This window comes from Haliotis rubra, unplaced genomic scaffold, assembly GCF_003918875.1.
Source record: "Haliotis rubra isolate DU_JTF1 unplaced genomic scaffold, ASM391887v1 Scf4, whole genome shotgun sequence".
Taxonomy (NCBI): Eukaryota; Metazoa; Mollusca; class Gastropoda; order Lepetellida; family Haliotidae; genus Haliotis; species Haliotis rubra.
In genome coordinates, this window is record NW_025767079.1 from 2,135,742 (window position 1) to 2,161,953 (window position 26,212).

Genomic DNA, 26,212 nt, shown 5'->3' on the forward strand with positions numbered 1-26,212 from the left:
GATAAGATATCTAACAGATGAGATACAACCAGTTAAAAAGTAGACTGTGTAGATGGTTGAGTGGGTAGAATTGAATGCAGGATTAAATATAAAGTGCCATCCTGTGAAATTGTCAACTGAGTACTGGGAACTTGTTCAGTGTTGAAGTAGTCGAGTTGGGGAAGCAATTGAGTGGATTAACTATTTTAGCTGTATTTATCTCTATTTGGAGTCTACAAGAAATCATCATCATCATCATCATTGACAATGTTAGATGAATGCATACAAGTTGGTAACTTTTACACCCAAGTCTGTTATGGATAAGCCCAATGCTGACCAGCATGAGTGTAGATGTAACTGAAACCATTTAAATGCACTATTTCCCTGCTTTGCTACTATCATATTTAAGACAAAACCACTCACAGTTGTAATGTTACGATTTATAAATATTTCCTTATCTTTATGAAACCTTTTTTTATTCATGCCTTTTACCAAAATAGAAGGTATCATTTCCGTTTGGAATCAACTACTTCATTTCCAGTGTGGAGGAACAGGATGTTTTCTAAAGGAAAAACAACAAGCACAGTTTTAAAAAACCTTAAATATGCCTTCCGATTGTGGTGAAGGAATAATCATGTACTTGCAGGCAAACAATAAGCAAGCACCTGTTAGTTTTTGAAAGATTGCCCATATTGCTGATCTCAAACCCAGATCCTAGACCTACCCTTTGAAATAAAATGATTGCTCCCTTAAGAGTTTTTAAATGTCAGTAATCTTGGCATTGAAATAGAAACAGCATTAATTATTACACATAGTTATTGGTAATGGCATCAGGTCAGCACCATTGCTTCAGTTCCTGCTGACTCGGTAAAACCATCACGCCATACTGACTGGACATAACAATAAGGTGGCTGATAAAATGAGTGAGTGAGTTTATTTTAAGCCACTTTATAGCAATATTCCAGCAATTACGTATTTCATGTCTGTTTTGCATTTCTGTTTATAGTCCGTTTGGCTCAAAAGCGGACAGATGAATTGCAATCTAACTCGAAAACTAATAAACATAACATACTCAATGAAACGCTGATCATATTCAAAACATCATACCCACTCTGTGAGGTTTTTGCAGAATTTTTGTCCTAAAAATAAAAAAGTTGTTTAACAAACTATCATTAAAATATTGACACAGTTCACTATTTGTTACGAGGGAGGAGTGCAGAGAAAGGGACAGCCAGGTGTTCGAGAGCGGATGGAGTCGGCACAGCACAGGTTAATGAATAAATTACTTTGTGAACGTGCTTCTCGAACACCTGGCTGTCCCTTTCTCTGCAGGGCAGGGCAGGGCAGGGCAGGGTACTAAAATCTTTTGTTTAAGAACTGTTGCACATCAGTGACAGTTGTATGTGAGGGAAAAATGAATGTCAAAGTTTCAATGAATATATTGGCCATGGCATGACAAGTGTGACTGAGAGAGAAGAGATTTCCTCAGTTCTGAGGAACATAGGCAATAACGGCTATACAATGAGAATTTTATGAGAATGTGTGGCAGTTCCGTAGGATTACGTGTTGCAGACACCATAGAGAATGACTATAAAGAGAGAAAAATGAGGGTCTCGGATCCAAGGGATCTATAGCTCTCACACTGTACTGAGTGTTATATGAGCAGGATGAGAGCAAGAAGATTGAGCGCTTCAGTTTGGATGAATATTTTATGGTTCTCAAGCCAGTGTGTGACCAGTTTGGTAAAAGATGCTGTTAGTGCAACACTATCAGTGGTTGTGTGAAGGAAGCATATGTGTTGTGGACTAACAGAATGAGCAGAACAGAGCCCGCTACGGAGGATGGTTTAGCACAGACTGGGCATGAATAGCTTGCAGTGTCGTCTGATCATCAGCTGAAATTGGATTGATTTCTTCATTTAAAAGCAATTGTAAGTTCACTTGAGTCAATGAGAGAGGGTTGCATGCAGTGTCATATTGATTCTGTGGGAAAAGGGAGTGTTTAGTGATGGGTTGTGTTTGTTGAGGGAGGGTTTAGTGATGGGCTGTGTCTGTTGAGAGAGGGTTTAGTGATGGGCTGTGTTTGTTGAGGGAGGGTTTAGTGATGGGTTGTGTTTGTTGAGGGAGGGTTTAGTGGTGGGTTGTGTTTGTTGAGGGAGGGTTTAGTGATGGGTTGTGTTTGTTACCTAGGGTTTAATGATGGGTTGTGTTTGTTGAGGGAGGGTTTAGTGGTGGGGTGTGTTTGTTGAGGGAGGGTTTAATGATGGGTTGTGTTTGTTGAGGGAGGGTTTAGTGATGGGTTGTGTTTGTTACCTAGGGTTTAATGATGGGCTGTGTCTGTTGAGGGAGGGTTTAGTGATGGGCTGTGTTTGTTGAGGGAGGGTTTAGTGATGGGTTGTGTTTGTTGAGGGAGGGTTTAGTGATGGGTTATGTTTGTTACCTAGGGTTTAATGATGGGCTGGGTTTGTTGAGGGAGGGTTTAATGATGGGTTGTGTTTGTTGAGGGAGGGTTTAGTGATGGGCTGTGTCTGTTGAGTGAGGGTTCAGTGATGGGTTGTGTTTGTTGAGGGAGGGTTTAGTGATGGGCTGTGTCTGTTGAGTGAGGGTTTAGTGATGGGCTGTGTCTGTTGAGAGAGGGTTTAGTGATGGGTTATGTTTGTTGAGAGAGGGTTTAGTGATGGGCTGTGTTTGTTGAGAGAGGGTTTAGTGATGGGCTGGGTTTGTTGAGGGAGGGTTTAGTGATGGGCTGTGTCTGTTGTGTGAGGGTTTAGTGATGGGTTATGTTTGTTGAGAGAGGGTTTAGTGATGGGCTGGGTTTGTTGAGGGAGGGTTTAGTGATGGGCTGGGTTTGTTGAGGGAGGGTTTAGTGATGGGCTGTGTTTGTTGAGAGAGGGTTTAGTGATGGGCTGGGTTTGTTGAGGGAGGGTTTAGTGATGGGTTATGTTTGTTGAGGGAGGGTTTAATGATGGGCTGGGTTTGTTGAGGGAGGGTTTAGTGATGGGCTGGGTTTGTTGAGGGAGGGTTTAGTGATGGGCTGGGTTTGTTGAGGGAGGGTTTAGTGATGGGCTGTGTCTGTTGTGTGAGGGTTTAGTGATGGGTTGTGTTTGTTGAGGGAGGGTTTAGTGATGGGTTGTGTTTGTTGAGGGAGGGTTCAGTGATGGGTTGTGTTTGTTGAGGGAGGGTTCAGTGATGGGTTGTGTTTGTTGAGAGAGGGTTTAGTGATGGGGTGTGTTTGTTGAGGGAGGGTTCAGTGATGGGCTGTGTCTGTCGAGAGAGGGTTTAGTGATAGGTTGTGTTTGTTGAGGGATGGTTCAGTGATGGGCTGTGTCTGTTGAGAGAGGGTTTAGTGATGGGCTGTGTTTGTTGAGGGAGGGTTCAGTGATGGGTTGTGTTTGTTGAGTGAGGGTTTAGTGATGGGCTGTGTTTGTTGAGGGAGGGTTCAGTGATGGGCTGTGTCTGTTGAGAGAGGGTTTAGTGATGGGTTGTGTTTGTTGAGGGAGGGTTTAGTGATGGGCTGTGTCTGTTGAGTGAGGGTTCAGTGATGGGTTGTGTTTGTTGAGGGAGGGTTTAGTGATGGGCTGTGTCTGTTGAGAGAGGGTTTAGTGATGGGTTGTGTTTGTTGAGAGAGGGTTCAGTGATGGGTTGTGTTTGTTGAGGGAGGGTTTAGTGATGGGTTGTGTTTGTTGAGGGAGGGTTTAGTGATGGGCTGTGTCTGTGGAGTGAGGGTTCAGTGATGGGCTGTGTCTGTTGAGAGAGGGTTTAGTGATGGGGTGTGTTTGTTGAGGGAGGGTTCAGTGATGGGCTGTGTCTGTTGAGAGAGGGTTTAGTGATGGGGTGTGTTTGTTGAGGAGGGTTCAGTGATGGGCTGTGTCTGTTGAGAGAGTTAGTGATGGGGTGTGTTTGTTGAGGGGAGGGTTCAGTTATGAGTTGTGTCTGCTTGAGAGAGGGTTCAGTGATGGGTTGTGTTTGTTGAGTGAGGGTTCAGTGATGGGCTGTGTTTGTTGAGGAGGGTTCAGTGATGGGCTGTGTCTGTTGAGAGAGGGTTTAGTGATGGGTTGTGTTTTGTTGAGGAGGGTTCAGTGATGGGTTGTGTTTGTTGAGGGAGGGTTCAGTGATGGGTTGTGTTTGTTGAGAGAGGGTTTAGTGATGGGGTGTGTTTGTTGAGGGAGGGTTCAGTGATGGGCTGTGTCTGTCGAGAGAGAGGGTTTAGTGATAGGTTGTGTTTGTTGAGGGATGGTTCAGTGATGGGCTGTGTCTGTTGAGAGAGGGTTTAGTGATGGGTTGTGTTTGTTGAGGGAGGGTTCAGTTATGAGTTGTGTCTGTTGAGAGAGGGTTCAGTGATGGGTTGTGTTTGTTGAGTGAGGGTTCAGTGATGGGCTGTGTTTGTTGAGGGAGGGTTCAGTGATGGGCTGTGTCTGTTGAGAGAGGGTTTAGTGATGGGTTGTGTTTGTTGAGGGAGGGTTCAGTGATGGGTTGTGTTTGTTGAGGGAGGGTTCAGTGATGGGTTGTGTTTGTTGAGAGAGGGTTTAGTGATGGGGTGTGTTTGTTGAGGGAGGGTTCAGTGATGGGCTGTGTCTGTCGAGAGAGGGTTTAGTGATAGGTTGTGTTTGTTGAGGGATGGTTCAGTGATGGGCTGTGTCTGTTGAGAGAGGGTTTAATGATGGGCTGTGTCTGTTGAGAGAGGGTTTAGTGATGGGTTGTGTTTGTTGAGGGAGGGTTTAGTGATGGGCTGTGTCTGTTGAGTGAGGGTTCAGTGATGGGTTGTGTTTGTTGAGGGAGGGTTTAGTGATGGGCTGGGTTTGTTGAGAGAGGGTTTAATGATGGGCTGTGTCTGTTGAGAGAGGGTTTAGTGATGGGTTGTGTTTGTTGAGGGAGGGTTTAGTGATGGGCTGTGTCTGTTGAGAGAGGGTTTAGTGATGGGTTGTGTTTGTTGAGAGAGGGTTTAGTGATGGGTTGTGTTTGTTGAGAGAGGGTTTAGTGATGGGTTGTGTTTGTTGAGAGAGGGTTTAGTGATGGGTTGTGTTTGTTGAGGGAGGGTTTAGTGATGGGCTGGGTTTGTTGAGGGAGGGTTTAGTGATGGGCTGTGTCTGTTGAGAGAGGGTTTAGTGATGGGTTGTGTTTGTTGAGAGAGGGTTTAGTGATGGGTTGTGTTTGTTGAGGGAGGGTTTAGTGATGGGTTGTGTTTGTTGAGGGAGGGTTTAGTGATGGGCTGTGTCTGTTGAGAGAGGGTTTAGTGATGGGGTGTGTTTGTTGAGGGAGGGTTCAGTGATGGGCTGTGTCTGTTGAGAGAGGGTTTAGTGATGGGGTGTGTTTGTTGAGGGAGGGTTCAGTGATGGGCTGTGTCTGTTGAGAGAGTTAGTGATGGGGTGTGTTTGTTGAGGGAGGGTTCAGTTATGAGTTGTGTCTGTTGAGAGAGGGTTCAGTGATGGGTTGTGTTTGTTGAGTGAGGGTTCAGTGATGGGCTGTGTTTGTTGAGGGAGGGTTCAGTGATGGGCTGTGTCTGTTGAGAGAGGGTTTAGTGATGGGTTGTGTTTGTTGAGGGAGGGTTCAGTGATGGGCTGTGTCTGTTGAGAGAGGGTTTAGTGATGGGTTGTGTCTGTTGAGGGAGGGTTTAGTGATGGGCTGTGTCTGTTGAGAGAGGGTTTAGTGATGGGCTGTGTCTGTTGAGAGAGGGTTTAGTGATGGGCTGTGTCTGTTGAGAGAGGGTTTAGTGATGGGCTGTGTCTGTTGAGAGAGGGTTTAGTGATGGGCTGTGTCTGTTGAGAGAGGGTTTAGTGATGGGGTGTGTTTGCCATGAACAAGATGTTAACTGACAGTTAAGTCTGCGCAGGAAAGTGAAATCCAAAATGACATCATTTTCCAAATCAGTACCATCTTCAAATAAACCATATTATGTCGTGGTAATCTTGGCAATGTTTCTCCTCAACCCTTTCTATTCACTACAAATGTCACATGGTATGCAAATCTTTGATACATTTTATGCACCAGGTGATCAAATTTAGTCTGTTGGAGAAAATCTGGTTGTGACTTATTTAATTTCCCTATATATAGTAGAAAGAAATACAAGATGTGACTTCTCTGTCTTCAGCAGAGGTTCAGTGACCGTCATTACTTTTCTCCATCAACTCATGCAGATCAGTGACCGTCGTTTTTTCTCCATCCTCGTCGTTACTTTTCTCCATCAACTCACTGATGCCAGAAGTATAATGTTCAAAGCCTATCTCATTATCAAAAATATCCAATTTGACTCAGTTCAACAGAACATTATCATGAATAAGGAATGTACATTTCTCCCTTATCAGATGCAACATTTAGTCATTGTATCTCCACCAGAAAATTAAACAGACCAACATCAAAACTAAATGGAACATAACCTCCATTTTAGCTGGTAGATGGCTGAACATAAGGAGGGTATATGTGCTTTAGAATTGTTGAAATGATATATTCTGTGATCATTACCAAGTTGTGTGAGGGAAGATTGGTGGTAATGCCTTACTCATACAGTGACCCTGACATTAAATGACGGGATTGGGTGGTCAGGCTCGCTGACTTGGTTGACACATGTCGTTGTATCCCATTTGCGTAGAACGATGCTCATGCTGTTGATCACTGGATTGTCTGGTCCAGACTCGATTATTTACAGACTGCCGCCATTTAGCTGGAATATTGCTGAGTGCGGCGTAAAACTCACTCACCCACATTAAATGAATGGTCTTATTTTGTGATAGAAGATACAGTGATAGATTTCAATTTAAAATTTTCTTATTGCAAAGGTTATTGTGGAATGTTTTTGGTGAAAGTGTGGTTCTGTACCGTTTGTGAAATGAACTGTAGCAAATCAGAATGTCTCATCAGTGAAAGCTGGACCTTGAGCCCCTGAAAGATAAAACATTTTGGGATGGGGGCTTTAAAGGTTCCCCCATGGTTCCCAAATAGTCCCCCCTTTGGCTACTCCTCAGCAGTGTAGATGTTATCTGCCCATGAGTGACAGGACTGTAAAGGTTATGGGTGCCTGGTGAGAGCCTGATGGAAGTCTTGGGATGTCAAAGGTTAAGCTTGGAATTTACTACTAGAACAAACATGTGCCTGATAGTAAATGTCCAACAACCCTTCCCTTCAGTTCATGAAGACAAACATGTGCCTGATAGTAAATGTCCAACAACCCTTCCCTTCATTTCATGAAGACAAACATGTGCCTGATAGTAAATGTCCAACAACCCTTCCCTTCATTTCATGAAGACAAACATGTGCCTGATAGTAAATGTCCAACAACCCTTCCCTTCATTTCATGAAGACAAACATGTGCCTGATAGTAAATGTCCAACAACCCTTCCCTTCATTTCATGAAGACAAACATGTGCCTGATAGTAAATGTCCAACAACCCTTCCCTTCATTTCATGAAAACAAACATGACAAGACTCATGCATTATTAGCAGGCTTGCTTGTCTCTGCTTTTAGGTGTGCTTTCACTTGTTTCAGTTACCTTGCTTGACTTCTTGGTCACTGGGTATTTCGATTGTAAAACAAGCACTTCGCTTACTTGGATCCATCTTGTAAGGAAATCAGTATGGTCAGTCAGATAATGAGAGATGTCAAGTTTATTCCGATAGTAGGAGTCAATGAAGTGTGATCTGACCCACAAGTTAACATACTAAAACTAAGCATGGTTCATTTCAGGCTTTACGGGTTTGGGTTTTGAAAAGTACAGAATGTTATGTTATTACTGCATTTTAGAGAATCTTATGTTATTTTAAAGAATTTGATACATCAAAGGTTTACTATAGAAGATAATTAAATTTGCCTACTTGATGTGTTGATAATAATAACAAGAATACCAAGCCAATATCACCCCTCTGGGGGGAATCAAGTGTTTCACTCAGTGTCAAGAGTCGGATCAGAGTACAACCTGCACAGCTGGGGTTGAGGGGAGTGGAGGAGGACATCGGTTTCACTTCTGATACAGTGGCAAATTCAAATCTGGATTTCAAAAGAGATTATATATCGAGGAGGCCACACCCCATCTCTGTATAGGTTTGAACCCCGGCCTTTAAGCTGTACATGAATAGAAGCAACTTGCATTGGGGGAATTACTTCCTCGATCATCAAAAGCCGATATGATCCTGCAGAAAGTCAGTCTAAATTGTGAGTGAATTTTGTTTTACGCCGCTTCCTAGCAATATTCCTGCGATATCACGGTGGAAGATACCACAAATGAACATCACATATTTTACCGATGTAGGGTATCGAACTCGGGTCTTTGCCATGATGAACAAACACTTAACCACTAGGCTACCCTGCCGACCCACATATACAGTAAATTAGTTTAACTGGGAAGTCAGTGACAGGGACGATGTACAACTCCATCACTGAATGTCAACACACACGGATAATGACTCAGTGTTAAGTTCTGAGTGCGTAGGTTAGTGCCAGCAGGAACATTGTACTCCATAACTGTTTTCCACAACATCGAGCAATCAAATATTCATTCAAAGTAAAGGTCAGCAACCATATATATCATTATATTCTGAATAATGCAAGCTTGTGAAAGAAATAATTGTCAGTTTTTGGGTCGTTGACATCTTGGGGCGAAATTGAAACAGGTTTTAACTGTTGTGGTAAATCTTTATTGATTAATGAAGGGATCATTTCACTTAGAAATGGAGAGTGTCTGTTGAAGTGCCTTTTGCTCTTAAATGTAGAGGACCTTCCACTGTCCCCTGAATTAAGAAAGCTTTTATTGATAAAAGGAGAGAGCATTTAACCAAGTGTCACTGAAATGGGAAGGGTCTTTAACTCTCAGAAATGGAGAGGGCCTTTAACTGTTATAGAAGTAGGGAGAGCATTTTGCTTAGAAATAAAGTATTTAACTGTCACATACATGAGGAGAGACTTTAACTGTGATGATTGTGACAGAAAGGGTGAGGGCCTTTAACTGTGACAACTGTGACAAAGGGTGAGGGCCTTTAACTGTGACAACTGTGACAGAAAGGGTGAGGGCATTTAACTGTGACATCTGTGACTGAAAGGGTGATGAAAATTAACTGTGACAAAGGGTGAGGGGCTTTAACTTTGACAACTGTGACAGAAAGGATGAGGGCCTTTAATTGTGACATCTGTGACTGAAAGGGTGAGGGCCTTTAGCTGTGACAGAAAGGATGAGGGCCTTTAATTGTGACATCTGTGACTGAAAGGGTGAGGGCCTTTAACTGTGACAGAAAGGATAAGGGCCTTTAACTGTGACAGAAAGGGTGAGGGCCTTTAACTGTGACATCTGTGACAGAAAGGTGAGGGCCTTTAACTGTGACATCTGTGACAGAAAGGTGAGGGCCTTTAACTGTGACAGAAAGAGTGAGGGCCTTTAACTTTGACATCTGTGACAGAAAGGTGAGGGCCTTTAACTGTGACATCTGTGACAGAAAGGTGAGGGCCTTTAATTGTGACACCTGTGACAGAATGGGTGAGGGCAAAAAGGGCTTCTGATTGAAACTCAAGGCAGAAAAATGGAAAAGATTTTGACTATTTTTGATTGTTTTCATCAAGCAGATAGCACTGCATATATCACCCACAGACAATGTGCCATGAAAGCCAACAGAGTGATTCGAGGCGTCTTCATCTACTTAGGCTGGATAAATCTTGAGCTAAAGCCTCTGACTTGGCCCTTGGGACTACTTGCTTTAGATAACTCATTTTGTGTCGTCATCTCATATCCCACCATGAGCAGATTCTCCATCTTGGCTCAACGGTTAATCCACGATGAAAGTTAGATTAAATCTCTGACAGGATGTAACAAAGGCAAGCCTGTACTTCCATAGCCTTACAAGTCGGCCCAGAAATGGAAAAACAGAATATTCTCTTGGAACTCAACACAATTTGATTAAGGTAAAGATTTTAGAGCTCATATGGAAGGCTCAAGGGACACCTTGTTATTTATTTATTATCCAATTTAGCTGAGCTATTAGCAGCAATATCTCAGATATGGGAGAATTATATTTGTTTTTGTTTATTCGCAAATAGAGTTCGTATTTCAGTCAGTATTTTTTGTTTGATGGACAGTGCTTTGATTGGATCAGAATTTTGTTGATTATTATCAAATGTAGCCGTGAGTGGTTAGTTTTCGGAAAGATTGGCTAAGTGGGACAAATGCTTGTTGGTGAGGAAGACCATTTGTCGGATGCTGTGGATGGAGGATACTGTGAGTATTGAGCAAACAGCGTTGTATTAAAAATGTATCTGCGTTATGAGCATGCTGTCGGTGTTGATTTAGCGTAATACAAATGGACTAATTATTATTATTATTATTTATTATCTGTGTAAAATGTAGTATGTACATTATTTATTCTCCAGGAGGAATTTATATCCCAAAATATACAGTTCATTGATTATTTAAGATGTTAGTGATCTTTGTATTGGCTGCGTTGTGAAGTGGGTTTTTGTGGAGTGTTTCTTTTTTTATTTGCTCTGATCTGGAAAAACTTCAGAACAAGCAACAAGCTGTGAACAGGATTCCCATTGGTTAGGATAGCCATGGCAATGATGATGATGATGATGATGATGGTGGTGGTGATGGTAATGATGATGATGATGCTGATGGTTGTGGTGATCGTAATGATGATGATGGTGGTGGTGGTGGTGGTGGTGATGATGATGATGATGATGGTGGTGGTGATAATGATGATGATTGTGGTGGTGGTGGTGATGATGATGATGATGGATCGTGGTGGTGGTGATGGTAATGATAATGATGGTGGTGATGGTAATGATGATGATGATGGTGGTGGTGGTGGTAATGATGATGATGATGATGGTGGTGGTGGTGGTGATGATGGTGATGGTGGTGGTGATGATGAAGATGATGATGGTGGTGGTGGTGGTGGTAATGATGATGATGGTGGTGGTGGTGGTGATGGTGGTAATGGTGGTGGTGATGATGATGATGATGGTGGTGGTGGTGGTGGTGGTAATGATGATGATGGTGGTGGTGGTGGTAATGATGATGATGATGATGGTGGTGGTGGTGGTGGTGATGATGGTGATGGTGGTGGTAATGATGATGATGGTGGTGGTGGTGGTAATGATGATGATGATGATGGTGGTGGTGGTGATGATGGTGATGGTGGTGGTAATGATGATGATGGTGGTGGTGGTAATGATGATGGTGGTGGTGGTGGTGATGATGGTAATGGTGGTGGTGATGATGATGATGATGATGGTGGTGGTGGTGGTGATGGTAATGATGATGATGATGATGATGGTGGTGGTGATGGTCATCATGATGATGATGATGGTGGTGGTGGTGGTGATGGTAATGATGATGATGATGATGATGATGATGATGATGATGATGGTGGTGGTGACCGTCATCATGATGATGATGGTGGTGGTGGTGATGGTGGTGGTGGTGGCGATGGTGATGATGATGCTGGTGGTGATGATGATGATGATGGTGGTGGTGGTGGTGGTGGTGACCGTCATCATGATGATGGTGGTGGTGGTGGTGGTGATGATGATGATGGTGGTGGTGGTGGCGATGGTGATGATGATGCTGGTGGTGATGATGATGATGATGGTGGTGGTGGTGGTGGTGGTGACCGTCATCATGATGATGGTGGTGGTGGTGGTGGTGATGATGATGATGGTGGTGGTCGTGGCGATGGTGATGATGATGCTGGTGGTGATGATGATGATGATGGTGGTGGTGGTGGTGATGGTAATGATGATGATGGTGGTGGTCACACAATAAAGATTTAAAAATAAACAAACTTATAGGTTTTGTTTCCCTCTATTTTGGTACTTTATAACAAGATAGGTTATAGAAACTAAAAACCCATTTAGATGATAGATTATCTTGGTTTCCTTTGTTTTGAAACATTAATATTTAATTTGCATTTCAGAATTTTTTTACCATGTTAAGAATATTCTGTAAATCTGAAAATCTGAGCATATGACATTATTTGTAGTAATAGGATCGTATCATTTCCAAGACTGTGTTAATAATTTACAGCATTGTTTCAATGTATATATTTCTCAAGCAGGGTTTCATGTGACACACAAATTTACATCCAGTACATACAATTGTAGTAGGTCAAGGTAAAACCCTGCTCAAGGCTTTGTTCATTTAAATGCAATTAATACAATAATGGACATACAGTTTCTCCTTGTTCTTAAAGGGCGGTGGGGTCGCTAAGTGGTTACAGTGTTTGCTTGTCACGCCGAAGACCCGGGTTCGATTCCCCGCATTGGCACAATGTGTGAAGACCATTTCTGGTGTCCCGGCCGTGATATTGCTGGAATATTGTTAAAAGCAATGTAAAACTAAACTCACTGACTCATTCATCCTTGTTCTGAAAGGCTGGGAAACCGTTTTCATTATTTAATGTAATACATGAATTAATATTGCAGTACTATTTCTTATTTAAAAAGAGAAAATTGAGCTGAGGATCATGACCTAGATTTATTTTCCTGGGGCTTCTTTCACGAAGCAACCTTTACTAAGGTTAACCTTAACTCCCATTCTTTAACATTGCACTAAGGTTACCTTAGTGGCTTACGCTCACCTTAGTGCTTTGTGAAAGGAGGCACAGATGTTGTCAAAAGCTTTGGTGAAATCTAAGTAAACACAACACATTCGAAAACCCATTGTCTGGAACCTTTCCGGGCTGCATTTAAAGTCTATAGGGGCAGTGGGGTAGCCTCGTGGTTAAAGCATTCGCTAGTCAAGCCAAAGACCCGGGTTCGATTCCACACATGGGTACAATGTGTGAAGCCCAATTCTGGTGTCCCCTGCGGTGATATAGCTGGAATATTGCTAAAAGCAATGTAAAACTAAACTCACTCACTCACTTAAAACTTATATATCCAGTTATATTTCAGATAACAAGGTACATACATGGCAGATCAAGTAACAGATCATAGATACATAGCAGTATGATTTCATGCATGAGAAATTAAGAAAATACATGCAAATATGCGCTAACAAATTGAAACGGAATTCTCCAGGAATTATTGAAACAGTTGTAACAAATCATGTACAATGTACAAGCACCTTATTAAATTAGTCATAACAGGAATCTATTTTCAGTCTGTCTACTTGAGAAAAACTTTACAAAATGCTGCTTTCATCTCAAGCTTGTTGAAGCACAGCTTGGATGCTGTGAGTAGCATTACACACATTTCAATCCTTGAATTCCACTTTGACACCACTTTTTGATGTAACCACTTTTTGATGTAACTAGGAATGGTTGCCATGTTTTTACTCAAGTCTACTGACAAAGTTCCTAGTAAAAAAAGAGCACCATTTCTCAAAAGTAAACTCTTTGAGTGGCATTTAGATGTGATACCATTACAGGTGAAAATATATGGATGTCAACTTCTGTAATGTGAGGATCACATCGTTTCGGAGTAAATTCTTTCTCCGCTTCATTATCTAACATCATGCTCTTCATATTACAGAAATTTGCATCCACAATTCTGTACCTATTAAAAGATGGGGCCGTGGGGTAGTCTAGTGGTTAAAGCATTGGCTCCTCACGCCGAAGACCCCGGTTCAAATCCCCACATGGGTACAATGTATGAAGCCCATTTCTGGTGTCCCCCGCCCTGATGTTGCTGGAATATTGCTAAAAGCGGCGTAAAACCAAACTCAGTCAGTCAGTCAGTATTAAAAGATAGGTACATGATTTGTTGAACAGTTTGGTGAAGGTGTTCTTCACTTTTACGGCAATGTCAGACATATTACAAAATAAACTTGATGAACTTCTTCTCAAAACTGTTAATGTGACAATGCCAACTTCAAGAAAAATCTCCAGTAAAGTATACAATGGGACTGCATCCAAAGCATGAGATAGCACCATGCGTTTTTATCTCGAATTTCAATGAAAACATGCAAATTTATTTGTATTTTTATCATGAGCCAGGATGTTCAAGTTATTGATACATGTGAGAAAAGGAGGTTTGACATTCAGTTATATAATCACCATACTATGGGGTCTCACAAAGTGATGCTTGCATCCAGCATGAGCTGGAGAATTTTTCAAGACATGTTGCCTCTGTATGATACTTATTCAAGGCTAAGATAATGTTACCTATGTATATAGTAATTAGTGACTGTTTGTCACCTGTGTAGTAATTAGTCACTGTTTGTCACCTGTGAAGTAATTAATCAAGACTTGTCACCTGTGTAGTAACTAATCAAGGCTAGTCACCTGTGTAGTAACTAATCAAGGCAAGTCACCTGTGTAGTAACTAATCAAGGCTTGTCACCTGTGAAGTAACTAATTAAGGCAAGTCATCTGTGTAGTAACTAGTCAAGGCTAGTCTCCTGTGTAGTAACTATTCAAGGCAAGTCACCTGTGTAGTAACTAATCAAGGCTAGTCACCTGTGTAGTAACTATTCAAGGCAAGTCACCTGTGTAGTAACTAATCAAGGCAAGTCACCTGTGTAGTAACTAATCAAGGCTAGTCACCTGTGTAGTAACTAATCAAGGCAAGTCACCTGTGTAGTAACTAGTCAAGGCTAGTCACCTGTGTAGTAACTAATCAAGGCAAGTCACCTGTGTAGTAACTAATCAAGGCAAGTCACCTGTGTAGTAACTAATCAAGGCAAGTCACCTGTGTAGTAACTAGTCAAGGCTAGTCACCTGTGTAGTAACTAGTCACCTGTGTAGTAACTAATCAAGGCAAGTCACCTGTGTAGTAACTAATCAAGGCTAGTCACCTGTGTAGTAACTAGTCAAGGCTAGTCACCTGTGTAGTAACTAATCAAGGCAAGGCTGTGTAGTAATTTAATCAAGGTAGTAACTAATCAATCAAGGCAAGTCACCTGTGTAGTAACTAATCAAGGCAAGTCACCTGTGTAGTAACTAGTCAAGGCTTGTCACACCTGTGTAGTAACTAATCAAGGCTTGTCAACTAGTCAAGGGTGTAGTAACTAGTCAAGGCTAGTCACCTGTGTAGTAACTAATCAAGGCTAGTCACCTGTGTAGTAACTAATCAAGGCAAGTCACCTGTGTAGTAACTGATCAAGGCAAGTCACATGTGTAGTAACTAGTCAAGGCTAGTCACCTGTGTAGTAACTAATCAAGGCTAGTCACCCGTGTAGTAACTCAAGGCAAGTCAAGTAGTAACTAGTCACCCTGTAGTAACTAATCAAGGCTAACCCGTGTAGTAACTAGTCAAGGCTAGTCACCTGTGTAGTAACTAATCAAGGCAAGTCACCTGTGTAGTAACTGATCAAGGCAAGTCACCTGTGTAAGTAACTAATCAAGTGTAGCTTGTCATCAAGGCTAGTCACCTGTGTAGTAACTAATCAAGGCTTGTCACCCGTGTAGTAACTAGTCAAGGCTAGTCTCCTGTGTAGTAACTAATCAAGGCAAGTCACCCGTGTAGTAACTAATCAATGCAAGTCACCAGTGTAGTAACTAATCAAGGCTAGTCACCTGTGTAGTAACTAATCAAGGCTAGTTACTTGTGTAGTAACTAGTCAAGGCTAGTCACCTGTGTAGTCATTTATCAAGGCTAGTCATTTCAGTATCACTTCTGTACAGTAACTAATCAAGGCTAGTCACCTGTGTAGTCATTTATCAAGGCTAGTCATTTCAGTATCACCTCTGTACAGTAACTAATCAAGGCTTGTCACCTGTGTAGTCATTTATCAAGGCTAGTCATTTCAGTATCAAGCAAGTCCTCTGTACAGTAACTAATCAAGGCTTGTCACCTCTGAAAAGAGAATTAGTCAATGCCAGTTGCTACTATGTTGTAATTAATCAAGGATTATCACTCACTTCTTGATGTAATAATTAGTCAAGACTTAGTTAAGTCACTTTTGTAATTGATCAAGCGTGTATTACAGGTGACATGAGAACGGTTTTTCCGTTAGTTGTGACCCAGTCCTCCTCCCCAGCAGTGACACAGTGACCTATATCTGTGAGACATCCCTGATATAAGCAGCTGTGCTTTATATACCCCCATGAACAACCACATCTTGTATTCCCTTTGGACCCATTCTCTGCCAGCAGCCGCGCTGTCTGACCCTGAATGTGATCAAAGTCTTTGGATATGGGAATAATTACCTCAATAATATTACTTCAGGACGAATAAATAACCTTTGATGTACGTGATTTGTGATTCTGAAGAATATGAGTACCTTGTTTATGTCTGTGTTGGTCGATGAGTTCTCGGCGGCTCCACAGCTTAGACTGTTCATGTGGTGTACTGACTGTCTCTACAGTACTGCAGGTGTGTGTAAGTGTTGTGTACTTGTTGTGTGTTGTGTACGTGTTGTGTATGTCTTGCGATAGCAGCATAACCCAGGGTAGCAAGCAATGACAGCTAATTATACAATGACATGCCATGGTGTATCTGTCCAGTCATGGCGGGATAACACAGGAGTGAGATTGGTTTTATGCCACTTTTAGCAATATTCCAGCAATTCTGGGACACCAGAGTGTAGCATTCATACGTTGGCCCAATGTTGGAAATGGTTTTGCCATCATTGCCAACGTTGGGCCAACGTCCGAATGCTATCTGGGGATGTCATCTGTGGGGATGACTCTACGCCTTGCTACATACCGGTACACCCCTGTGAACAGAAGGCATGCCCTGAGCCACATAGGAGGGTACTGAGACTTATTTTGCTAAAATTTCATATGCATGTGCTCAGCCCCATATTGGGCGCCAATGTAGCAGCCATAAAATTTCTGAGTCCCATGCTGGGATTCGAAACACTAACACCTTGTCCACATGACCAAAGAGGTTAATCCCGTCAGCAAGCTGACAAGGTAAGGATGTCATCTGTGGGATGACTCCACGCCCTGCTACACTGCCGTCACTGGACTTTATAACACAGTGTATTCAACTTTCTCTTTGTGTGTACGGACTATTGTTATGCCACTTTATATCTTCAACAGAATGTATAAGAAGCAGCTTTGGGAGTGTACTCTGAGGTGTTATACCACCATCACATACGTAACACAATGTTCTAATACCACAATCAGAAATATAACACAATGTATATCAAGTTTTAACTGACATAATGTATACACAGCTTTCAGTATGTACTGACATGTGTTAACACAATTTATTACTAACTTTCAGTGGCTCTGACCTGTGTCACACCGCCATCAGATATGTAACAATGTATACCTTGCTACATACCAACATCAGATATGTAACAATGTAGCACCAGCTTTCAGTGTGAAATGACCAATGTTATCACAATGTATACCTTGCTCCAAGTGTATACTGACTAGTGTTATACCGCCATCAGATGTCCAACCTAATGTATCACCAGTATCTGTCCATGTAACCCTTTGTCTTGTGTGTAAGCCTCGTCACGAGTGCAGTTGCTTGTAATGAATACAGACAAAGGTAAGACTTAATTGATTGCAGCTCAGCCCGTGGTGCATTGTCGACGATGCTGTCAACAATGTTGCAGGACAGCAGAAGCGATAGATGTGGGGGTCGGTGAGGTGTAGACTCCCATCTCCATGCAGTATTAAGTACAGTATTAACAACCCTTGCTGTAGCCTTGTTTACTGTAATTATGCCCTAAAGCTAGACATTGTTTTTCTTGTTTTTCTTCAGATATGGAGCTGAAGCCGTCTGATGCCACAATTTGATAACGGTTGGTTCACCCAAATGCCATTCATCCCAGATTTATCATGGAGGGATCACCGAACATCAGCGCTTGTCATACAATATTCTCACCAGGAGCTGGAATTATATTTCATGGTGGGATTCAGCAACCAGGGAGGATTTGGTTTGGGATTGTTTGATGGGAACATGCCAAACACATTCAAGGCTTCTCCGAGACACAATCTTTGTTAAAGATTTTCAAGATTATATATGTGGAGATTCAGAAGCATTGCAAAGGTGGCCAACTGAAAACATCCCAGCTAAACTGTGTTGACTGTGAAGTGATTTGTGCACAGAAAGGTGCATTATATTGGATGACAAATCTGCAAATGCTCATCAGATTCAGAGCACATTTATTGCAACACCTGTGGATTTTGTATTCATGAGGAATCAAGTTAACAGCTACCTACATTGATACTAGTTTTATTCTTTGTGTGGTTACGAAGTGGATGCTTTCTAAGGAACACAATTGAAATAATAGTGCTTTGGATATCTTTTACAAGAGTTGTGTTTCAAGCAATTCCGGGACCTCATGACAAGCGTCCATGTTTCTAAGGCTTCCTTACATTGAAAATTTAATACCAGGCTTTAGGTTTGCCTTGGCCAAGCTTGTTTAATGATGACCTTTATACATTGACAAACTTTGGATAACCTTCCAAGATGTGTTTTGTTGTGCTTTCATAATGCAACTTGAAACAGAAGAATGCTGAACGTGCAACAAAAGAATGAACAAGACACGTTTTATGGTGAAACTTTAAAACAACTGATAAAAGTGCGAAATCAAATCTGTGATTTCTGATCACATGTGATAAGTGAAAATCTGTGATTACTGATCATAAAAATTTCGTGTTCTTCCTTTGGGACAGGACATTCTGTTACATCATCGGACCTGCAAGAGTCGTCCGTAGAAAACCCAAACACTGAGATGAGACTTTTCAATGGCTACCCTTCTGAAGAGTGATTTGATTTGGTAAAAGTGATACCACACAGTTGGATAAATACAAGTCCATAGATGACCTTGATGATTTTGACGACGGTGTGACGTTCCAAAAGGCCTTCAACCATGCCAACAGGGTGCAACCTCAGATCTCAGGACAAGTGCAATGGTGGCACAGGATGTGTAATGACCTCGAATCACACCAAAGGCATGGTGGGGAAAGATGTGGAGAAGGGGGACGACCCGACTTTGCTCGGGTTCCTACCCCGGGATTCGGTGCAGGAAGTGCCGGGATCGTGGTGGACGAGCAGAGAGAAGTATCTGATGGCTGTGTGTACATTGCTCTTCCTGGCATGCATCGCCTTTATAGCTGTGGCGTTTACAAGGTCTGGTAAGGATGTGCCTTAGGGCAGATATGTAGCCATGTTGAGTTTGAAGGGTAGAACCATGCTGATGAACTTGGTGTTAAGTTTCTAGAGAGTGGTAGTGGTTTTGGATATGTTTTGAGTAATGAGGGTAATGGTTCATGAAGAAAGTCTAATGATAATGTTGATGGTGACCTGGATGGTTTTCACTGACAAAATGTAATGATGCTGCTTGTTATATGGGAGTAAAGGGTGGATGATTTCATTAAGAAATTCTAATGATAATGTTGATTGGGTGATGGTGACCTGGATGTTTTCACTGAGAAAATGTAATGATGGTTTATTGCGAAAATTGGACAGATAATGGTGAAAAGATGATGTGATTGATGTCAGATGGATGGCAGGTAAGGGTGGATGATGTCAGATGGTGTGATGCAGGTAAGGGTGGATGATGTCAGATGGGTGGCAGGTAAGGGTGGATGATGTCAGATGGGTGGCAGGTAAGGGTGGATGATGTCAGATGGGTGGCAGGTAAGGGTGGATGATGTCAGATGGGTGGCAGGTAAGGGTGGATGATGTCAGATGGGTGGCATGGTCAGATGGGTGGCAGGGGTGGATGATGTCAGATGGGTGGCAGGTAAGGGTGGATGATGTCAGATGGGTGGCAGGTAAGGGAGGATGATGTCAGATGGGTGGCAGGTAAGGGTGGATGATGTCAGATGGGTGGCAGGTAAGGGTGGATGATGTCAGATGGGTGGCAGGTAAGGGTGGATGATGTCAGATGGGTGGCAGCTAAGGGTGGATGATTTCACTGAGAAAATGTGAAGATAAGGTTACATAAGAGCTAAAAGGATATAAAACATCTAAAAGGTTATATTTTAAAAGCTGGAAAGTTTCTATAAAAGCTAGAAAGGTTACACAATTGCTAGATAGATTACATAACAGCTAGAATCATCACATAAATGTTACATAACAGCTGTAAAGGTTGCATAACAGCCAAAAAGTTCCATAACAGTTTGAAAGGTTACATAACAGCTGGAAATGTTGCATTATGGCTACAAAGTTTACATAACAGGTGAACTGGTTATAATATAATAGCTAAAAGGTGATATAACAGCTAGAAAGTTTAGTCAATGACTAGAAAGTTTACATACCGACCAAAAAGAGTGTATAACAGCTAGAAAGATTACATGACAGCTAGAAAGATTACATAACAGCTAAAATGATTATATCACAGCTAGAAATGTTATATAATGACTAAAAGGGTTATATAACTGAAGATTTGATTTAGGTGACATAAAAGCTAGAAAGGTTAAACATTTGCTAGATAGATTCTATAACAGCAAAAATGATTACATGAAGGTTAAATGACAGCCAGAAAAGTTATATATATATATATAACAGCTAGTAAGGTTATATACCTACTACAAAAGCTCCACTGAGCTAAAGGGTTACATAAAAGCTGGAAAGATTACATAACAGCTAGAAATGTTATGTAACAGCTAGACAGAGTCAGATAGAAAGGGAATTTATTAGCATAAAAAAGAAGTTGGTTCTGCAACAGCTAAATATATTTGTGTTTTTGTGACACAGTGACTGAGTTCCACAGAGCCCGGCAGCTACGCTGTTTTCAATGGAACACGACAAACAGGAACGCAACAAAGACTGTTTCAGTCTCTGTGATGCGGACAACATCTGAAGATGTGAGTTTGGAGAGCGAGTTTACTCAACACTTCATTAGTCTCCAGTTCCTTCCGCTCAACTGCGAAACACCAATACAGCCTCTCGCTGGCTTGATTCCTCTCGACAAGACAATGTTGCAGTAATTGATCCAAGAGTTATATTTCACATCATCGGCGGCGGGGACTGTGTTGTATGAGAACGTGGTAACTGTGATGGCTAATCAAATAGCTGGATTTCTTGCTGGTGGATGTTTTCAGATGACTGAAAGAAAAAAGTCATGAGAATATCATACAAGACAGATGCTTCTGTTTCCTGAATTTCAAAATCATAGACACTGATGTGAAATATTGTTTGTGTTTTTCGCATCTGAGCATGTCTTTGTGGAAAAAATATCTCGACTCCTTTTGTAGGAATCTGAAGCATTGAATGTCAGTTTTCTTTCACAGACATGACAGGCAGGATTTATCTGCTGAAATAGCCATGTGTGGAATGTGCTTCTGGGTATTTTCAAAAGTGTTTGGGAGAGTATTTCACAAATATTTTATTTGGGATTACACTTTCTCAGTAAAGTGAGTGAGTGAGTTTAGTTTTACACCGCACTCAGCAATATTCCAGCTATGTGGAGGTGGTCTGTAAATAATCAAGTCTGGACCACACAATCCAGTGATCAACAGCATGAGCATCGATCTACACAATTGGGATATGATGACATGTGTCAAACAAGTCAGCGAGCTAGGCCACCCAATCCAATTAGTCACCTCTTACGACAAGCATGGGTTACTGAAGATCAGTTCTAACCCGTATCTTAATGGGTCTCTCAGTAAAGTACAGATTCTAGTACTTTATTGGGTTGAGTCTCATCCGGGATCTGAATCCATACTCTCAGAGTCCTCATCATTAGGGAGAGTATTGTGTGTTATTTTGGCAAAACATTCATAAAAATCTTCACAAAATCATTGGTTTTAAGGCCAGACAGTGAGTCAGCTCAGTGGATAAATGGTTCACTTCCTTGAAGGTCTGGGTATGATTCCCCACATGGGTTTAAAGAATAGGGGTGACTAGAGAGGGGGAAAAACTATTGCCATAGTCTATTGCAACATACTATTGTGATAGCGATAGTCTATTGCGACCAACTATTTTCTCTCCTTGAATTGTTTTATTTCAAGTCATTTCTCAAATGAATGTATAGTTTATATGAAATAAAAACAAGTTGAAGTAGTTTCAGTCTCTTATAATAACTGATAAGAAACTTGAAACCCAGAACAAGTAAACAGTTAAAACTCAATTGTCTCCTCTTTAGGATGACAGCAATTCAACGTTAAAAGGTTTATTTACATCAAATATTCCACTTTTCTGTATTTGCTAATAAAACATTCCTACCTTGTAAAAGTCTATTTACATGAAGTTATTGAATAAACTGAAGCAGATGGTTGACTAGGTTTAGACTGATGAATTCATGTATGGATTTATGGATGGATGAATTATGTGATGAATGGATGGATGAATTATGTGATGAATGGATGGATGAATGATTCGTGATGTGATGAATGATGCGATGTGATAAATAGTTGTTGTAATGTGATGTGATCTGATGAATGATGTGATATGATGAATGATGTGATGAATGATGCGATGAGATAAATGGATGTTGTAATGTGATGTGATCTGATGAATGATGTGATATGATGAATGATGTGATGAATGATACGATGTGATAAATGGATGTTGTAATGTGATGTGATCTGATGAATGATGTGATGAATGATGCGATGTGATTAGTGGATGATGTGATGTGATGAATGATGCGATGTGATAAATGGATGTTGTAATGTGATGTGATCTGATGAATGATGTGATATGATGAATGATGTGATAAATGGATGTTATAATGTGATGTGATGTGATGAATGATGTGATATGATGAATGATGAATGATGCGATGTGATTAGTGGATGTTGTAATGTGATGTGATGAATGATGCGATGTGATAAATGGATGTTGTAATGTGATGTGATGTGATGGATCGATTGATAGTTGGATGGATGAATGATGAGTGAATGGAATGATGGATTGGTTGAATGATGATGGATAGATGAATTGTCTGATTGATGGGTTGATGTATGAATGATATCATGAATGAGTAGATGGATGACTTTCTAGATGCTAGTGAGTGAGTGAGTTTAGTTTTACGATGCTTTTAGCAATATTCCAGCAATAACACGGCAGGGGACATCAGAAATGGGCTTCACACATTGTGTTCTAGATGATAATGGATGAGTTGGTAGATTGATGGTTTAATGGATGGATAAATGATGATGAATTAGTTGATTGATGATGATGGATTGAAAATGGATTAATGGGTGGATAGATGAAATGATGGATGCTTTTATTGCTGAAGTAATACTGTTATATACTGAGGGAAATAGATAAAGGAACACATGAAAGTACAAGCGTTCCTTTATTCTTTTCCAAGTTATCAGCAAGCTTTGTGTTGTAGTGTTGGTAAAAGTCTGGGAAAATATAAAGGAACACTGCGATGTAGTGGTGTTCCTTTATTTGTTTCCTTCAGTATATTATGACAACATACAGTGTAAATTCATCCATGATAGCAAGAGCATATAAACAGGTCTCCCTAATGGTTTATCACTCACTATAGTTCATACTCAGTATCCTGAATGTCTATCCTGAGTATACTATTCACACTTTGCTAAGGATCTAATCATTGATTCAAGAAAACTATAATATGGGGTCAAATTTGGTTTAAATATCTAAGCCTATTGTAAGCATGGATCCTAGGTTTCAGTGTGTCATTACATCTTGTGGATCCCATACCTGCTATTGACAGGTGTTGTGTACTTGTCAATGACTCGTTCCATGATCTGCAAAATGGTTGATTGGTGCCATGAAAACCATGTAAATGGTTACTCATGAATCAGGTGCATCAGGTTAGATTTAAAGTGACAGTTTGCCTAAAGAGGGGTTACCATATCATTATTTACCCAGTTTTAAATAAATACATTTTCAAATTATAAATCTATGTTTAAGTAAAGTTGTGAAATTTTATGATCCTTAGCAAAGTGTGAGTACTATATATGAAGAAAAATGGACAATAATCCATTATTCATAAATAACCACTCTATGTACCGGTAAGTGACAGGTAGTTTTAGAAAATGTCACATTTCAGGATCTATGCCCTCATAATTCAGCTTACAAAGAATACAAAATGATTTCTCTGCACCCTGTGACTCCTGTGACTGTGTGTAGGAATAGCAGTTTCCTTGGAAGACCCAGATTTGATTCCCCTACATGGTACAAGTAGTATATTTTTGGTGATCCACGTTGAGTGGTGTTTCCATACAGTAAAACATTATTGTGTCAAATGTTAACATGTCGAAATTAGTCTCGAAGTAAAAGTTTGGTCCTTATGCATTCCTTCTTTAGGCCAGACCAAGTTTATTTTATTGTTTTACAGATTTTTGTCCTCAGAAAACCTAAAGGCAGGAGGTAACAAAAAAAAAAGTAAAAAAAATGAAAAGTAAAAAATCTTCAAAGTACTATTCCATTTAAATACTAAAAGTAATTGATTTTGGTAAGTAATGGAGTGCATATGGGGCAAAAAACAATCTAAAGAAAAATTCTTGTAACTTTACATTTTTTTCGCCAATGAAAATATTAGGATTTTATTTTCTAAGCAGGGCAATTCATTTTTATGTTTCTTCTACTTCTTGAAAAAATACAGCCGGTGGATTTGTAAAACAAGAAATAAAATTGGTCTGGACTTTTTCTGCATTTTGTGGTTGTGTCGAACTGTGGATAGTTCAAAGTACTTATATAACAAACAGCTGCATTTAACTGTATATTTAACTGTATATTTTGCAAAAACCAGCTTAGTAACTCACACAGTCACTTGTCTGTTTAGATTCATTGATAATGCCATGTATGTTTGTTTTGCAGATGAATCCAAACACTGTTTAACAGCAGAATGCATTAAAACAGGTAACATTGATTTCACAGTTATTTTCATCAGCTATGATTATTTATGTTTCAGTCAAATTTAAAATCTTGAATTTAATTTTGAATGCGATTCAGTATGATTAAAATCTGACCTTTTGAACACTCAAGGCAACCTACAGAACTTTCTTATCAGCCAATCAGTAATGAGGTCTTGGGACATGAAGCAATCTAATATGCATATCCGATTTCTGTATTTCAAATATGAACTTAAACAGAATATTCCAAATTGAGATAATTAAAGGCACACTATCATGCCACACTGCTATAAAAATCAGAATTGAATTCTCTCATTAATATATTTACTATCAGCCCCCAGTGAAGCTACCAGATAATTTATCCCGAAAAATTATATGTATTAAGATTACAGTATGAAATCAAAAAGTTTGAATGAATTAATGCAACGTTGCATTAAATCGACACTCACGCCATCTACCAACCGAACTATATTTCAAGCAAATCCCATAGAGTTATGTCCCTTGGAAAGCTCTTTACGAATATCCTATAACGTAACTTGTGATTGAGCCCAGTTCAGCAAACACAAACAACACCGCGTGCGACAGTTGTCAGTGTACGGAGCAATTGTTTACATTCCATATATGGCAAGTGTTATCTGTTTGGAAGCTAAAGTGAGTGCATATGCCCCAATATATATATCATAGACCAAAATATTGTTGAAAAAGCGTGACACTGTGCCTTTAAGGCCTCACTGTTTAATGGCTCTGGATATTTTGATATCCTGTCCCTATTGAGACCCATGGCATCCTCAACCAAAGGGGGAACAATTGAAGGAATATGTTGTTCAATGTGGGATTTCTTCAGTACAAATGAAAGTTTCCATAACTTCTAAAACAATCAATCCTGAAGTTCACGTACCCAACAAGGGCAGATAACTCAATCCACAACAAAACAATTCTTGACTTGCAACGTTGAAAGTAGTGTGCAAGTCATCAACACATTACCAGCAAAAGCTATCTGACTTCCCCTGTTGAAGGTTGAGTAGCCTTGTAAGTTCCTGGGGCGGTGGGGTAGCCTAATGGTTAAAGCGTTGGCTCGTCACGCCGAAGACCCGGGTTCGAATCCCCACATTGGCACAATGTGTGAAGCCCATTTCTGGTGTCCCCCGCCGTGATGTTGCTGGAATATTGCTAAAAGCGGCGTAAAACCAAACTCAGTCAGTCAGTCAGTTGTAAGTTCCCTAATAGCAGGACAGCAGAATTTCTGCTGCCCCAGATCAGTGAAACAGTCTGAAAATGCTATTGGCCAGATGGTCTACTGGTAGCTCAGTTAAACATTTCACAAGTGACAAGTGACAAGTTTATTTGCATTTGAGGCCTCCTGGCCCATAGTGCTAAGATACCAAAATCATCACACCGTGCACAAGATATATTGATCTACAATGCAAGACTACTTAACATGAAGCATTTCTTTTGATAAACAATGATATCTTGTTCATACAAACAGAATATGTTGTTGACATTAATGAAACAAATTTATCATAAGATGGATTGTTATAATATTGTTGTACAAAAAGTTCTCTACATGTCTTATGATAAGGAAATAACAGAAAGAAATGAAATTTATCTTCAACAGATGCTGCAGCACA

General features: G+C 40.6%; 1 protein-coding gene across 1 annotated transcript in view; it reads left to right on the top strand.

Moving 5' to 3' along the window:
• LOC124287078 (neprilysin-1-like) overlaps positions 1–26,212 on the top strand; it is a 74,094-nt gene that overhangs the window by 14,295 nt on the left and 33,587 nt on the right. The window contains exons 3-4 of the mRNA XM_046723556.1: positions 17,560–18,938; positions 24,550–24,591. Of these exons, the coding sequence (XP_046579512.1) occupies positions 18,674–18,938; positions 24,550–24,591 (307 nt within the window). The 5' untranslated portion in view covers positions 17,560–18,673. The remainder of the gene's footprint in view (positions 1–17,559; positions 18,939–24,549; positions 24,592–26,212) is intronic.